At 48.8% G+C, this 17,095-nt stretch overlaps 1 protein-coding gene and 1 pseudogene across 1 annotated transcript in view; one reads left to right on the top strand and one right to left on the bottom strand.

Moving 5' to 3' along the window:
• The window catches only part of RNF213 (ring finger protein 213), a 116,976-nt gene that overhangs the window by 22,620 nt on the left and 77,261 nt on the right, over positions 1 to 17,095 (bottom strand). The window contains exons 36-48 of the mRNA XM_023511175.1: positions 15,325 to 15,570; positions 14,135 to 14,280; positions 12,944 to 13,098; positions 11,214 to 11,426; positions 10,714 to 10,895; positions 10,061 to 10,181; positions 6,565 to 6,665; positions 6,270 to 6,452; positions 5,364 to 5,533; positions 5,175 to 5,271; positions 1,553 to 1,664; positions 708 to 921; positions 312 to 502 (exon numbers count right to left, since the gene is read on the bottom strand). Of these exons, the coding sequence (XP_023366943.1) occupies positions 312 to 502; positions 708 to 921; positions 1,553 to 1,664; positions 5,175 to 5,271; positions 5,364 to 5,533; positions 6,270 to 6,452; positions 6,565 to 6,665; positions 10,061 to 10,181; positions 10,714 to 10,895; positions 11,214 to 11,426; positions 12,944 to 13,098; positions 14,135 to 14,280; positions 15,325 to 15,570 (2,131 nt within the window). The remainder of the gene's footprint in view (positions 1 to 311; positions 503 to 707; positions 922 to 1,552; positions 1,665 to 5,174; positions 5,272 to 5,363; positions 5,534 to 6,269; positions 6,453 to 6,564; positions 6,666 to 10,060; positions 10,182 to 10,713; positions 10,896 to 11,213; positions 11,427 to 12,943; positions 13,099 to 14,134; positions 14,281 to 15,324; positions 15,571 to 17,095) is intronic.
• Positions 3,572 to 4,505, top strand: LOC105886632 (annotated as a pseudogene).

A 17,095-nucleotide genomic window follows, 5' to 3' on the forward strand; every position in this document is an offset into this window, starting at 1 on the left:
CGTGCACACTCGCCTCTCACTGGGCAGAGGGCGGATGGGGCAGAGACATGGGCACACATTCACACTCGCCTCTCACTGGGCAGAGACACGAGCACACGTGCACACTCGCCTCTCACTGGGCAGGTGGTCTACATGTTGTCATAAGCTGGCTCAAATTAGTTGGAGCACAGAGACACAGGACGAAGCAGACCTGTGTCCCTTACTGGCTCTGGGGAAGGGAAGGGTGGGGCAGAGGGCGGAGCAGAGGGCAGGGGGCAGGTGCGGGAGTGGTTGTGCCGGGGCCAGGGCTTCGATTGCACCCTGATTCTCACCTGTTGGGTGATGACGTCCCTGGGGAACACCCACTGGCATGGGTGGCCCGGTCTGGAGAGACCCTGCACGAACTCCATCCCTCGCTGGCTCGCCAACTTCCTCACCAGGTAAACGCGGTACCAGTCATTCCCGACATGGGAACAGAAGCGCTCAACTTGCTGTAGATAGCGCCTCCTCTCCTTGGCCATCTCTGAGAGTCCAGGGAGAAGGTGGGTGAGTGACTGGTGACTCAAGGTATTTATTATAGAGACAGAGATGGTCACAAGGCATGGGGCCTCCTCTTCAGGAATCACAATAGAAACATTCAGGGGAGAGAGGAGGCTGTAAGGCCTAGGATTGCTCAGAGAACCGGTTTCTGACACTTCTGGAACTTACTCAGAATAAGGAAGACTTGCCTGGCTCCCCCTGAGGCTCCGAGAGGAAGTCAGAAGCCCTGTCGAGGCAGAGGCGGATGCTGGCGATCACCTGCAGGTGCTCCACCGAGACCCCACGGACTGGCTCCTGGCTGCGCCTCTCTGGGGAGCACAGCTCCAGGAAGTACCTCTGCTCTGTCAGGTACTTCAGCTCGTCACTTCTGGAGCAAGCACTGATTTTCTCGTGTAGTGAGTCCTAAGAATTAAAGAGCAGGAAAGAAAAGGACATTGCTCTTTTGAATATGAGGGTCCCCAGCCTTCTGCAATTGCTACAGTATGACTCTGGAAAATGATGGATTAAGGATATTGTTTCCGTCTAAATTTTTTGAATCATGGAAAACTAACATTTCTTTTTATTTTAGGGGCAAGAAGGAGGGGAAAAGCAAACCTATAAGAAAACAATTGGCTCGGCACCTGTGGCTCAAGTGGCTAAGGTGTCACACCTAAGGTGGTGGGTTCGAATCCAGCCCGGGCCCGCCAAAAACAATGATGGCTGCAACCAAAAAAAAAAAAAAAAAAAAAATAGGCTCGGCACCTATAGCTCAACCAGCTAAGGCGCCAGTCATGTACACCTAAGGTGGCAGGTTCGAATCCCCAGCCTGGACCCGCCAAACAACGACAGCTGCAACCAAAAAATAGTCGGGCGTTGCGGCAGGCGCCTGTAGTCCCAGCTACTTGGGAGGCGGAGGCAGGAGACTCGCTTGAGCCCAGGAGTTGGAGGTTGCTGTGAGCTGTGATGCCACAGCAGTCTACTGAGGGTGACATAGTGAGACTCTGTCTAAAAAAAAGGAAAAAAAAAAAAGAACTGCAGGGAAGCGGCAGCTTACCTCCAGACAGCTGATAAAGAGCATGTACAGCTCAGTTTTATCTTCAATCATGAATGCTTTATTTTTTAACAGGGACAAGTAGTCCTGAATATAATCTTTTACTTCCTTGAAGCTGTGGAAACAAATATTCATAGTTATCTCAGAGTTATTCTAGAGACCCATCTTATAAAAAAAAAAGAAAAACATCTGTCATCTCTCCATCTCCTTCCCTTTGAATAAATGTATATGTCTGTGTATAAACAAACATCTACAAAGTAACCAGCCATCATTAATATAACTCTAAAACAAAAAGTGGCTGGAGGCTTTACAGATAGCCCTTGTATGCATACATAGTTCATAACATAATTTTGTTAAAAACGTTTTAACATAGATTGGAGGCTTGGTGCCCATAGCTCAGTGAGTAGGGTCCCAGCCACATACGCCAAGGCTGGCAGGTTTGAGCCTGGCCCAGGCCTGCTAAACAAGGACAACTGCAACAAAAAAATAGCTGATGGCTCGGCACCTGTAGCACAGTGGTTATGGCACCAGCCACATACAACGAGGGTGGTGGGTTCGAACCCGACCCGCGTCTACTAAACAATAATGACAACTGTAACAAAAAATTAGCCAGGTGTTGTGGTGGGCGCCTGTAGTCCCAGCTATTTGGGAGGCTGAGGCAAGAGAATCTCTTAAGCTCAAGAGTTTGAGGTTGCTGTGAGTTGTGACACCACGGCACTCTACCTAGGGAGACATAGTGAGACTGTATCTCAAAAACAAACAAACAAAAAACAGATCGGAAGAACATTAAAATTCCATAGTTTAGACCAGCTGTTCTCAAACTTTTTGGTTTTAGGGTCCGTTTAAGGTCTTAAAAGTTATTGAGGACCCCAGAGAACTTCTCCTTATGTGAGTAATAACTATTAATATTTATAATATTAGAAACTATTAGAAATTAAAAACATTTCAAAAATATTAGTTCACTTAAAATAGCAATAATAAATCCATCATATGTCAAGTAATATTTAAAATAATAAACTATTTTCCAAAAATTAAAAATTAAATTTTGTGAAATTTAAAATTTCAATTAGTGAAAGAGTGGCTTTGTTTTATATCCCTGCAAATCTTTTTAATGCCTGGCTTAATTGAAGTCAGCTGACATCCAGCTGCTTGTGTTTCTAATCAGTTGTGCCATATTGAGTAAAGACAATGTAGCCTCATGCATTATGTAGTCAGAAAAGGGAGAGAGATTTTTTGCAGATAACTGTGGATATTCTTATGTCATACTGTACCAAAACTTGACAAATTATCAATTCTAAAGGTTAGTTGTAATGTGGAACCTGAAACCTTATCAATGCACCTTTCATGGTCCATTACAATAAAATCAAATGTATGCCTCACAATTTAAATGGGCTATTTTTTCACTCACATACGATTTTGTGACTTTAGGTGTTGGTCATTTGGAAAATACAAGTTCACTGAACTATATGGATCTTACAAATGTTGACATTTTATAGTATATTTAAAAAACCCACCCACCTTCATTAATATCACCGTATATTGCCCCCAAATGTCTTTAAGTATTAGACAGATAACAAGCTCATCATGGAGAATGCAAGTTTTCCAAAATCTTAATTTTTGCTTAAAAGCTTGAACTTTATCATTAGCAACACACATTATCAGTAGTCTGGGTGGGGCAGGCGCACTTTGTTTTAAAGAAAGTTCCTGCCAAATGCCCAGGCCTGAACATCTGCAGTTTCTGGTCGTTCTTGCAAGTGCAAAAAATGGCATTCCTGGAAAAAGCAGCCGGCTCATGCAGGATGGCTGTGAGCAGCCGTCCTCGAGCAGCCCACCGTGCTGTGGCACACAGCTAGGTGTATTCCCATTCCCATGGAATATTTACAAAGTCATATCCTCAAGGGCTGAGAGTTAGTCAAATTAGTAAGTGAAGCTGGCATTAAAAAAAAAAATCCCAGAAACTTATTTGATCTTTGCTTGAATACAGTTTATATAGAAAGACTGGGACTGTTTTGGGTGCCCCTGATGAGTCGCACAGAGGCACTGAACTACAAAGGGGTGTCAGTCTGGAGACACCAGAAACGGAAATCACAAGCCCAATTTTAGCACTGCTCTTAAAGATTTGCCCCTAGAGAAACTAGGCCACTCTCTTTAAAACTGCTCCATGTGCTGGAGCTGCTGAGGGAAAACACCGGACATTTCAGAGGACATTTCGTATTCTGGTCTATTAGAGCATTTAAATACTTGGAAACAAAAAATATTTAGCTTTGAACTTTCAATACTGGAAAACTTTCAAGTCTCGGGTTTTCAGCCAGGAAGGGCTGGACTCGGCTTCAGAGGCCGGTCTTCAGCTTTGGCTTCCATTTCTTCTGCATCATCATCTCCCTACTTCGGCCTTTTCTCCTTCCAGCCTCTCCAGCTGCCTGTTCATAGCATTCTTGGTCGTGTTGCTGAGGTGTGAGAATACACCAAAGATGAGCAGTTGGAACTGCTATTCCAGGGGACTGCCTGGGTCTTTGATGACAAGTACAAGACCTGGATATGGTGCCTACGATGCATTCAAGCATGCAGTCTCAGACCATCTATCTTGGAAGCTTAGATTTGAATGAAGATGAACGAGAAGGACTCATTAACCGTATTAAAAGGCGTTTGACCCCACAAGCTACGGAGCAGATATTAAAGTGGCTTGTTATGGTAATGAGGGCATTGACGCTATAAAGACCCTGAGAGCAGGTTTGAGTTGGTCTGCGGAAACCATGCCCAGCAAGATAAGCTGGTAGCTCCTCCTCAGTGTGTGATGACTACCACAGCTCTGGGGAGAGCAGCAGGCCTTCCTGTCCTCCGTCAAGCTGTGGCTGTTATCAAAGAAAAGACTGAGGAAAAGAGGGGTGTGTTCAATGTTCAGATGGAGCCCGAAGTGGTCACAGATACAGGCGAGACTGAAACTGGCATTTTTTAACAACTGCATGTGCAAGGTGGCCAAGAAGATGACGGCAATGACTGCTATCACGTCCCCGTCACACTGAGACGCCGGCAGCTTTATCCGCTGCAGCTTGTGCGATGTCACTGCAAATATCGACATTTCTCTTAGTATCAAACTTATATTGTAAATTGTAGCATTTAAATGTATGTTTAAAAAGAGTTTTGACTCTGTGACCCCATCTACAGCAGCGCTTTCAGAACTGCACTCCCAGGTGACACCCGTGCCAGAGGTGACGCTTCCCTTTGCAGAGGTCAACATCCTGTCTAACCAAGGAAACACACCGACTGAGCCCATGTGCAGTCAACATGAACTCAGCGGACACCTAGACCTTGAGGTGAGGAAGACCCTAGGTTACCACCCTAAAAAGTCACAAAAGCAGGCAGCTGCGGAACTAGCAGATGACGAGACCCAGACACCTCACACCACACCCCCACCCACCCAGCATTTCGTTTTTGTCATGCCAAATATGCACTTGAGGGTGTGCTGGGCTCACCAGCCTGCACAGAGGAGCTAGGACGCCTCTCGCTGAATAGCCTTCCCGAGATCAGAACTAACTACTAATCATAAGAACAAAAAGCCATGATAAAGAAAAAAAGCAGATAAGACTTTCCAGAAGCACATGTCAGGTAGGGCAGTCACTCTCACCTGTACTTCAGAAGCAGTTTCAGTACCACTGAGCGGATGACAGGAGTCTTATCAACAACATCATTAAATGGAGAGAGAGATTTTGTGTGTTCACGTCCTTAAACCAGAAAGAGAAAGTGAGTTCACTGCATCTGACAGGTAAGGCTGAGAAGAATTCATCCTTAGGCTTACAGGAAAAAAGCAGCTTACTCTGAGGAGTATGTCTGAAGAGTTCCTTCTGCACAAAGAGTAGTGACAGCAGGCTATCGATCACTGGCTTCTCTGGCGGGGTGTTATCTTTGAAGCACATGGTGGAAACCAGGTCTACAAAGAAGCTGTTGCACATCCGCCGGAACTGGGCATGCTTCTCGATGGCCCTCCTAGAAACAGTTGAAGAACGCCGTCAGCAGACTGTAGGGTGTTCCCAGATCCCTCCACGCAGAACAGCTTGATTTGGACAGCACTTCATTCTTAGAGATTCAAGCCACCCTTTACATTGCTTAGAGCTGGTCTTCAAAACTGCAGTAAACAGTATTTAGACTTCTCTCTTTCTAGGGACACTTTCATCCTTTGGCCAGTTAGCAACACCCGCCCCCCCACCCCACCCCGGTGTCCCAAAGTATGTCAAAGAGCCCATCCACAGGCATGCCTGGGTCTCCACATTTACGAGGCTGTGGAAGAGAGGGAAGGGAAGGGAAACCAACCACCTCCAGAGCAGGGCTGAGCCTGCTGGGCCCAGGCGCGCCAGCCCCTTCTATCTTCCTCTGTAAGCTGAACAAGAGTTCAGTCCTCAGGTCAGTGGGCAGGAATGACACTGATCACTGAGAGGATACACCAGTCGCTTCTAAATTCCCTGGGCCTCTAGCAAAGGCTTTAATACTTTTGGTTTATTTCCTCTAAATTTGCTGTCGCTCAAATCTATACATGTAAATGTCTTGGAGAGAGACCGATTTTGAGACACCGGATGCTTGTGAAGGTGTATATGTGGTGGGCTCTCTTATATTAGTTTGCTGAAGTTTGGTTTTCTGCCAAATGAAAGTTAAATAGAGCTTATATTTTTGAATATTATATTTAAAAGGGGGAGGGGAAAACTTTCTGAGAGAAAGGGCGTTTTACCTGTGTTCTTGGGAAGCGGTCAGGGAGAATGTGTCTGGCAGGTCGGTTAGACAGTAGGGGCACATCATCTGCCCAGGGATCAGCCAGGCTTGGATGCAGGGCAGGCAGTACACGTGGTCACAGGGCAGGCAGACGGGGTCCTGCGCGTCTCCCAGGCAGATGGGACACGGCTGGATCCCAAACCTAGAGACCGAGTAGGAAGGTGGTTCTGAGGCTGGGAAGCTGGCCAGCAGAAGCCAGAAGCACCCAAGACTCAGAGTTCTCTCACTCATGGATCCCACACCAAAGGTCTTACCTAGCGAAGGTCTTGCTGGCTGTGTCCTTACATTCACAGAGAGTGTTCATCACAGCCACAAAAGGCCTGTGGGTCTTGATGTCAGAGTTCTCCTGAAGACACTGAAGGAGGGCAGTGATGATGAGAAGTCAGCAGTGGGGAGGGCGGGGGTCAGCGGGGTCAGGCAGGCTTCCCAAGGTGACAGAGGGGACAACACAGCACCCACTGGGCCAGCCGGCTGGGGTGCACGGCGAGGCCTGCTGGGTTCTGTCAGCAGTCCTCTCCAATCTGGACGGAACTGAATTCCCAACTTCTGATCTCCCCTCTTCTCCCTCCTGCTATCACAAGGTATTTAAAACTCTAATAATAATAATGTAATGACCCTCTGTGTGTTTCCCACCAAGGTTTAGAAAATCTCAGCATTTTGAAATATCTGATTTAGATCACTTTTTAAACAAACAGAACCTTACAGATACAGCTGCAGCTCGCATTCCCCCCCCCTCCCCAGAGCTGGCCACGTTCCTACACTCCGATCAGGGACGTCTGTCTGCAAGCACACTGTTACTGCTGCGAGGGTTTCAGAACCTCATATGGGCAACACACTGTACGTAGGCTTCTGGAGCTGGCTTTTTAAAAACATTTGAGATTGATACGAGGGTACAAATGATGAGGTTACAACGCTTGCATATGTTAGGTAAAGTCCCTGTTGTAGTTGTACCCCTCACCCAGGAATGCCATATGCCCTTACATTGCGGCCATTAGGTGGGAGCTCACCAATCCCCTCTCCCCTCCCTCCTCCCCCAACTTGAATTAGATTGAGGTTTTCCCTGATGTGGGCATGTATTAATCCATCTACTGTCTTCATATTAGTATTGAGGACACTGGATACTTCTCTTTCTATTCTTTTGATACTTTAGAATTCTCCAACTCTATCCAGGTTAATACAAAAGATGGAAGTCTCCACCTTTTCATGGCTGAATAGTATTCCATGGTATACACATACCACTGTTTATTTTTTTTTTTATTATTTTTTTGGCTGGGGCTGGATTTGAACCCACAACCTCTGGCATATGGGGCCGGCGCGCTACCCCTTTGAGCCACAGGCACCGCCCCCATGCCACTGTTTACTGATGCATTCATGGGTTGATGCTACATCTTGGTGATTATCCACCAGCAGATCGCATTCTTCATTAACTGACTTAGGTCCAGATCATTCTCGCTAGGCCCCGTATGGTGTCCATTGATAAGTATACTGGTTATTTTTTTTTCCCAGTTAATGGGCATTTAGATTTTTTGCAATTCCCAACGTTCTTGTACTCAATATTCTTGCATATGTGTGCTTGAGTACAAATGGGAAGTTTCTGTATCATAGTTAGAAATGGGGCTGGGTGCAGTGGCCCATGCCTCTGATCCCGCCACCCTGGGAGGGAGGCCAAGGCAAGGGTATTGCTGAGGTCAGGAGTTCAAGACCAGAGTGAGCAAGAGTAGGACCCTGTCTACACCAAAAATAGAAAAAATAAGCTGGGCGTAGTGGTAAGCACCTGTAGTCCCAGCTAGTCGGGAGGCTGAGGCAGGAAGATCACTTGAGCCTAGGAGTTTAAGGTTGCTGTGAGCGTGATGCGTGATGATGCCACTGCACTCTACCTGGATGGTTAGAATGGTAGATTTTATGCTTACTGTACCACAATAAAATATGACAGTGGCCTTGTGTTGGGCAAAAGATAGCAAGGCTGGGATATGATAGACTAGAAAGCTGATGGTGCCTTTATGATCTGCAGTAAGACTTCGGGATGACTGTCATCGGTGACACTTTGGGAGGCAGCTCATGTGCCGAGAGAACCTGTCTCTCTGCCTCCCTGTCACCTATCCGGCCCTGCTATAGAACTGACTGAGGAAACACCAACGTTCATCCACGTCTTGGCTACTTTTTGCAGTTTTTAGCAAAGCCCCTCAGGCTGAGTACAAGAAGCAGCACTGACAAGGCAGCTGAGCTCAGCGGAGAGTGGGGGAGTGAGGCCAGACTGAGGGCCTGCTCTCCCCCAGGCCTCTGATTTCTGATGGCCTCAGGGAGCTGCCCTCCACTGGGAGGGGACAGGCAGCACCGGAGGCTTTAAGCATGAAAACTGACACGGTGAGCTTTGGCTACTTGCACATGGATCTGACTTGGAAGAAATAAACCAGAAGCTCATTAAGTTTTTAAGGTCATTCCATGACCAAAAACATCTCCCAACACATGTAATCTCCAAAAACCTGTGAGGGTGCACACGCAGCAGGCAGGGCTGGATAATCATCTCTCAGCGTATGGCCACCTGGCCTTTGGAAGCACACTGGAGCTGGCTAAAAGCCTGTGCGTCCCCCAGGTGTCCAGGGATCCTGGACTGTGACAGGAGACATGGGGAGAGGCTGCCTGTGGCGCGGGTGTGGGGATAGGTGTTCACAGGTGTCTGGACAGCTGCTCAGGTGGCAGAACCCAGGTGTCTCCTCACATCCGTTCTCCACCTTTCCTTTATTGAAAGTGCTTCCGTGTTCTACCTGGGCACATGACCATTCCACAGAAGATTTTTTGCAACTAGATAAGGCCACATGACTAAGTTTAGGACAATGAGATGTGAGCTGGAACAAAGTGTGCATGTTCTGGGCTGGGCTGGCAGAGAGAATGGGTGTGCCCTCCGCCTCCCCTTCTTCCTGTCTGTTGTGACACCAAGAACAGCCTCCTGAGACCACCGGATTCATGTGAAGGACAACAATGGGATGAGACACGGAGTTGGGGCATTTACGGTGATGCTCACACCCATCCTGCTCCCTGGGAGAGGAATAAGCTGAAGCTGTGTCGTGGCGAGGTCCGAGGACTCAGCACCCTGCACCCATGCCGACTTCCCTTCAGTGCCCTTCCTCAGACACCCTGACAGCGACAGCTCTGGATGTGCCCAGACAGGAGAGTGAGGCCGAGGCTGTCACAGAGATGGTGGCTTTTTCTAAGAGGGCTCTGTCCTGTGCTATCACTAGCTTTCTAAAGGGTGCTGAGGGGCAGAGGCAAGTTAGCTTCCTGTTCTTTGGCCCCATAGACAACACTAGTTTTGAAGTCCCCAATCCCAATAGCTTCTCCTGCATCCTTGACACCCCAACTATGGTGATGGTAACAGCTCCTCCAGAGGGCCAGGTTGGTGATCTGCACAGTAGTCACCCAGGAGGCCAGGTCATTCCGCCCGTGGGTTTCACAGTATGTCCCTGCATCGATCCCTTTCTGAAACAATCCCTATAGCAGCTTCTCATCATGCAGCAGGACCCTAGATGATATGGACTGACTTAGGTATCAGGAGAGACTGGGCTACTAAGCAACTAAACCCTGAAAACTTAAGGGCCTGTTACGAAGTCACTTTCCTTTATGGTTCTAGATAAAGTCAGAGAACTGAAAGAGGAGATACCAGCATGCAGATCAATGCCAGGTCACCTTTCAGCTGGTCTTCATTTGTAAAGAGATACAGTCGTGCTTCTGCCAAAGTGAACCAATACTCACCTTGTCTAGTAAGAAGACATACTTGGTCACCAGGCTGCTTAACTCTGGAATCTGGCTCTCGGTCCCCAGGAGCACATGCTCCACAAAGAGTGCAAGAGACAAAATCCGGTTCCACTGGGTCCTGTCAAAAGAGGGGTGTCACTCAGCTCTTAACAAGAGAGTCTCGGACAAAAAGGGAGAGGGTGCTAAAACCATATGAGAAGGCAGAGGATAAGGAGAGAAGAGAGAGCCCAAGGCACAAGCCCTCTGTGACACGGTCCCTGACCTGTGCTCTGGCTCAGATGGGACTCTGTGACCTGCTCGCTGCACTTCTAAGTCCCACCTTGCCTTAGAGCCCAGCACAGGAAATGTCTCCCTGACCCTGATGGCTTGTCCTCTCTCTGCACACCTGCCAACCCTGGCTGTCCCTTCTAACAGTTCCTTTCTGCACAGCGCTGCCCACACGGCATCGTGACAGTTCCACACGCCCTGGATGCACAGGCTGCTTCATCCACTGAGATGTCTGGCACTCAACAAGGGTTCAACAGGTGTGAAGTGAAACCCAGAAAGAGCACTTCCCCTGGCAGCAGTATGTGTTAGTCTTTTCCCCAGACGTGCCCGGAACTTGGCAAGCTCCAGGGGAGACGTGGAAGTGCCGAGCTCCTGTGTCTCACCTGATGCCCACGATGGCGGCTCTGGCCCACCTCCCGCTGCCCTGCATGTGTGCGTCGGAACAGATGAGCTGCAGCGGCATAGAGAGGTTCTTCACCAGCTGCAGCCAGGCCTGGGGGCTGGGCTTCAGGGTGTCTCTTGTCAGCATTTCAACACAGGCCACTGCTGCAAATGCATCCAGGGTCTGGGGGCGGGGGGAACAGGGGTGTGACTGTGCTGCGGCCCTCCCTCCTCACCTTTTCCTTTTGAGGGGTTGCTCTAAGTTTATAGCCAGAGGCCCTGGTTGTTGACCCGGTATGCTCTTGTATGACAGGCTTGTAACCTAATCTGTCGTCATCTTGAGAGAATTCGGTAGCCATGTTATTGACTTCTCTGATTTAGCCCAATGTTATGGCCCATGAAGGGGTCTCCCACATGGAACATAGCCCCGCTAGCTTTCCGCTCCCAGGTGGGGGTGGAAGCACCCCGACCCTCACTCCAGGTTTTGGGGGGGGGGACATACCATCTCACAGCCAGCCAGCTCATGGCTCTGTGTGGCTTCTGCCAGGCTCTGCAGAATGTGGGGATGGATAGCCAGGATTCTGGAGAAGTTCTGCAGCCGGCTCTTGAAGTGCTGATAAGCAAGGTGCACCCATGGCAAGGAGGTCCCTTCCTCTGACCGTCCTGATGCTGCCTTTAGTTCACCGATGCAGGACCATAGAGCCATCTGCAGAAACTGGGGTTTAAAAAGGTTTTAGTACATATTTTCAAATTATAAAAATGGTACATTTTTCCCCGTGGAAATGAGAGCTATCCAAACATGACAGGAGAATGCTGGAGGTCGTGTTTGCTGTCCCCGTCCCTAGGTTGCCGTCTGGGGTGGCTCCCTCTGCTGACCTTGTAGCTGCCTCTGCTCCCGCTGCCCCTAACTCGGGGTCGGGGTGTCTTCCTGATGTTATTCCCACTTCCCCCTGGCATTATGAACACTGCTCCATTTTCCTGATTACTCTGCTCTCTGTTAACACGTATACTTCAAAAACACTGTCATGGACGCTTAATCACCCACTGAATGGCTGTACTTTAATCTGCCCATCCCTTACTTTTGAACAACTATTTCTAATTTTTCACTTTTAGAAATAAAGTTCAGGCTTGGCACCTCCAGCAGTGGTTATGGTGCCAGCCATATACACCAAGGGTGGCGGGTTTGAACCCGGCCCGGGGCCAGCTAAACAATAATGACAACTGCAATAAAAATTAGCCGGTTGTGGTGGTGGGCGCCTGTAGTCCCAGCTACTTGGGAGGCTGAGGCAAGAGAATCACTTAAGCCCAAGCACTGGAGGTTGCTGTGAGCTGTGATGCCACGGCACTCTACCAAGGGTGACATAGTGAGACTCTGTCTCAAAAAAAAAGAAAAGAAATAAAGTTGAAAAGAACATTCCCATAAATGCAAGATTTCTGCACATCTCAAGTAATTTTCTTAGGACAGAATCCAAAGTTCAGACTGAGTGAGGTTCCCAATACGTCCTGCCAGGCAGCTTTCCACACACCCGCTGTCCACACCCCTGCTGTCCACACCCCCGCTGTCCACATGCCCACTGTCCACACCCCCGCTGTCCACACCCGTTGTCCATACCCGCTGTCCACCCCCGCTGTCCACACCCCCGCTGTCCACACCCCTGCTGTCCACACTGCTGTCCCTTTTCTGCAGCACTGGCTGCTCTCCTTTTAAAAAATAATCAAGGCTGGGAAATTTCAAGTGTTTTCTGGATATTGATATGATTGTTCTGTTAATAGTTGTTTTATACCTTTTATTATTTTTCAAAATTAGGGTATTTTCTTATTGATCCCTAAGGAATACCACGACCTTCAGTCTGACTGCTTGCAAGGATGTGCTCCTCAAATCCATAACCTTCCTTTTCTGTGTAGTGAAGTTTATAATTTTTAGGTAGTCAGAAGTATTATTCGTTCCGTTGAATTTCATCTATTATTCTTATCCCGTAGGGTTAAGTATTTACCTAATTTTCTTCCAGAGAAACTCATTTGAGGGAAACTGGAGGTCTTTTCATATTGACAGAAAGTTCCATGTGTTAAGCGGCCCAGGCAGTGAGAAGGTCCACACTGAGCCCACCCCGACCTGTGGTGCCCCACAGGCCACCTGCTGTTCCCAAACAATAGCAGCTGAGGACTCGTGCCTGTGCCCATGTCCAGTCCATATCACACAAGCTTTGCCCTCAACCCTTTGTCAGTACCTACCTTTAATTCCTCCCCGGTGGACACACTCATGGTCAAGAGGAGAAAGTCCTGGGAGTAGCCCTGCAGAAGGTCCTGCTGCTGCTCCTCACGGAGCTGGGCGAGAAAGCTGCCCAGTGGAGTCCGCTGGAAGATGTCCAGTAACTTTCCTGACAGCCCTGTGGGAGGAAAGCAAAGAGTGGTTCCACGTGAGACTCTGACCCCCCCTTGTGTCCAGAAGAACGCGGCCTCCCTGCGAAGGGCAGTAACATGGAGAACGGTAACTGGGCAAGGCTGTGCTGACTAGGAGCTCCCACAGGGCACCAGCTGCCTGATGTCCTGGGGGATAAAAGGAACAGTCACTGTCTGGACACGTAGGGTATTTTTCCAGTGGAATAAAAGATCACAGGCAGGGCAGGTTAGTGGCTCAGCGGGTAGGGCGCCAGCCCCATATACCGAGGTGGCTGGTTCAAACCCAGGTCCAGCCAAACTGCAACAAAAAAATAGCTGGGCATTTTTTAGTGGGCACCTGTAGTTCCAGCTACTCGGGAGGCTGAGGCAAGAGAATTCCCTAAGTTCAGGAGTTGGAGGTTGCTGTGAGCTGTGATGCCACAGCACTCTACTGAGGGCAATAAAGTGAGACTGTCTCTACAAAAAAAAGATGAGAGGCAGAATCAATGGTAAATTTTGTTCACAAACAGCCAAGCTAGCCTCAAAGGGTAAAAAACCATCTGGTATCAGAGAGCAGAGTCTTATGTTCCATGTCTAAACGTCCTAACAGGCGCAGAAGCCCCAGGGCTGAGTAACTCAGGAGTGAGTGGGGCTGAGGACAAAGACCACTCAAACCAGGAAGACCTGGCTTCTCTGGTGGGGTGCTGGCCCCCAAGTTGAATGTTATTATAGAAAAGCAGAGTCAGAGCATCTCCATGGACAAAGGAAATACTCTCATTAGGAGAGAGACCGCTTCAAGTTTGTCCAGAAAACACGGACATCGGAGTGTTCTGACCAGTACTGTAAGGAAATGTTGAAAAGATCAATTCATGTTCGAAAGAAGACTTTTCCAAAAATGGCTGTGCTCTCCTTAGTGTTACTAAAGACTGCAGAAGGACTCTTAACAGGCAGCCGTCTGTCCACCTGCTCATCCACCACCAGACAGGCTCCTGTGAGGAGCAGGTGACTGGTCCGAGCGGCACCTGCCCCATGCGGCAGCCTCACCCTCAGGACAGGTGATGTACTGAGCCTGTGCCCAGAGCTCCTCCAGATAGTCCTTGATCCTCCAGCTGAACGGGACGATGTTAGACGCGTTCTCCGAAAGGTTCATGTAGTTCTGCACCAGAATGGAGGACATCTCACTCTGGGGTCTGCAAGGTGAGTGAGGACAAGAACACGGTGTGTGAGACATGAGGAGAACACAGGCCAGGACCCAGCACGGACACCAGCGCCCACAGCCTCACACGGGTGCTGCCGGCTGCACAGACCAGCCAGCCTGCCCGCAGCTCAGGGTTTCTGTGTGGAGCCACCTCATGGCATCCTGTGCTTTACAGACAAAACAAAACCCAGGCTGGCAGGGGGCGAGTTAGCTGCCCCAAATCTCTGGCAGAACCGAGTCTTCTGGTGCCCGAGCCTGTTCTGATGCCGAGAGCAGAGCAGTTCTCTCCATAAGGAGCGTCAGCAGCACCTCACCCTCTAGAGCCCCCACTGGCAGTTCAGAATGCCAAGTACATACATATTCCTTATTACACACACCCCTGAACTCCAAAGAGGAAGCTTTTGGGAGGCAGCTGAGCTCAAGGTCCCTAGAGTCAGGCCTAGGGACAGGCTATGCAGGTCCTTGTAGAACGAGGGACAGGATGGGGGGGGCACAGATCACAGGGCTCCCCCACACACAGCTTCTCCGTCACACACAAGGTCGTGACTGGCGCCTTCACCTGCACAGGGTGCTCTGAAAGCAGGGCAGTGAGGACAACACTGACAAAACAGGGACTGCTCAGCACGTCAGTAAACTTCCTTTCGTAACGCCACCATTCTCTAGGCTGCAGAAAGCGCCAGCATAGCTGCTGCTGTGGAAAACGCTGGGGCAGCTTCTCAAAAAGGTGGACATTCAGTAACTATGTAACCTAATAATTCTGCTTTCACTTATACACGAATATCAAAGGGAACTGAAAGCAGGAACTTAGATACTCATACACCAATGTTTACAGAAGCATTGTTCTTAAAGGCCAAAAGGTAGAAATAACTCAGATGTCCATAAATAAATGAATAGGTAAATAAAAAAGAAAAAGAGCCAATGTGAATGTTATTCTAAAGGCAATAGCAGTGTTTCACCTAATACTTGGAAGAGGGTATTAACTGCTGCTGCAGTACGGCTTTCCCCCTTTCCCATAAAAAGAAAGTCTTCTAATCACCTTGCATTATTCATCACAAGAGGAATGTTCAGAAGCTTAATGTCCCTGAAAATAAACATCCAAAGATCTCTTGTCCAGGACGGAGAATCCGGCCTGGCCAGTAGTTCGAGGTTTCCATCTCTGTCGATGAAGGATATCATACTCGCCAGCAGAGGGGTGACGGCACCTTGCACTCGCTTCCAAAGGGTTTGCCTGCAGCACAGGAGAGAGGGGACCCCATCCTGGTATAGATGAAGAAAATAATGACTAACTCATTTAGAAAAAGTTTGTCCCAGATCAAGTTAAACAAGAAAGCAAGTTTATCTAGAATTTATTTTTTGTTGCATACTAGATCTGGGTATTTTATATAGACAGATAATTAGTTGCATTAAATACATTATATATTTTTGTTATATGTTTACATATTCTAGACTGGGTGCAGTGGCTCACACTTGTAATCCCAACACTCTGGGAGGCTGACGTGGGTGGATTACTCGATCTCAGGAGTTTGAGACCAGCCTGAGCAAGAGCGAGACATTGTCTCTCCTAAAAATAGAAAAACTAGCCAGGTGTGGTGGTGGGCACCTGTAGTCCCAGCTACTTGGGAGGCTGCGGCAAGAGGATCCCTTGAGCCCAGGAGTTTGAGGTTGCTGTGAGCTATGATGCCACAGCACTTTACCCAGGGCACAGTGAGACTGTCTCAAAGAAAAAAATAAAACTCTATACTTCATTTCAAAATTCTTGTGGCAAAGGATAAGAATTACTAGGTAATTATATGTTGGGGAAAAAAATGAAGGCTCTATTTTGAAAAGAATAAAAAGAACCTGGAAAGAATTTTTAAATGTCTACTGAGAAAACTAAGCATACCAGTGATCAAGGAGCCCCCTTAGTAAAGACATTGCTGTGTTCAGATGTTTGCTAAGCACGGAGACTGCAGAGGCGAAAGGTGAAAGGCCACCGTGGGGGCTGCCAAACCTCACTCGGCTGTGCGGGAGGGTTTGGGACTGGGGGCCAGAGAAAAGGGGCTGAGGATTTGGACTGCTTAATCCCAAGGGGGCAAATGACGAAAGTCCAGAGAACACGGCAATGAGTCAGCTGGTCCCCACCAGCAGCTCTGGGCATCACCCGGCTCTGAAACGGGATATGAATGAGCGGGTGCAGTTCCAACCCTGTGGAAGGAACAGAGCCTGTCCTCAGTGCTGTGGTCACCAGCACAGCAGGGAGCAGCAGCCTGGCATCGCTGCACACTGGCACACTGAGGTGGCTCGACCACGCAGGTGGCCCACAGGGAGCCCAGACGTGTGGATCTTGGGAAGCAGGAACGGAACCCACAAGGAGTGGCCAAGGGAAGGGAGGAAAGGAAGGGTAACTGGAGAGAGACAGGAGCCCCTGCGGCCGTGCATAGAAAGGACACCCTGTGCTGGTAACTCGGCTCCTTCCCACTCTTCCCTCCACCAGGCCTGTGGCAGCACAAACTATAGGTGCGGAAGACAGAAGGGACAGGGATGAATTCAAGTTCTTTTAGAGATGGGGAAACAAGAACTAGATGAAGTCACCAGTCTATGACACTCCCAGGCTCCTCAGGGTCCCTCCCTCTGGGGTCCTCCCTGGACGACACTGGCCTCAGAGGTCATCGAGGGTTAGTCCTGGGCAAAGGGTCAAGGACCATAGGCAGTAATGATACTCTTGGGTCCTACTTTTGTAATTATCATCACTTGGAGCAGTGGTACTTAGAAAACCATTTCTGTTCTGCCCTGCATTTCACATTTTAAATATAGTAACCTAAACAGCA

The sequence above is a fragment of the Otolemur garnettii genome, unplaced genomic scaffold (assembly GCF_000181295.1).
Source record: "Otolemur garnettii isolate 467f Iridium unplaced genomic scaffold, OtoGar3 scaffold00018, whole genome shotgun sequence".
Lineage (NCBI taxonomy): Eukaryota > Metazoa > Chordata > Mammalia > Primates > Galagidae > Otolemur > Otolemur garnettii.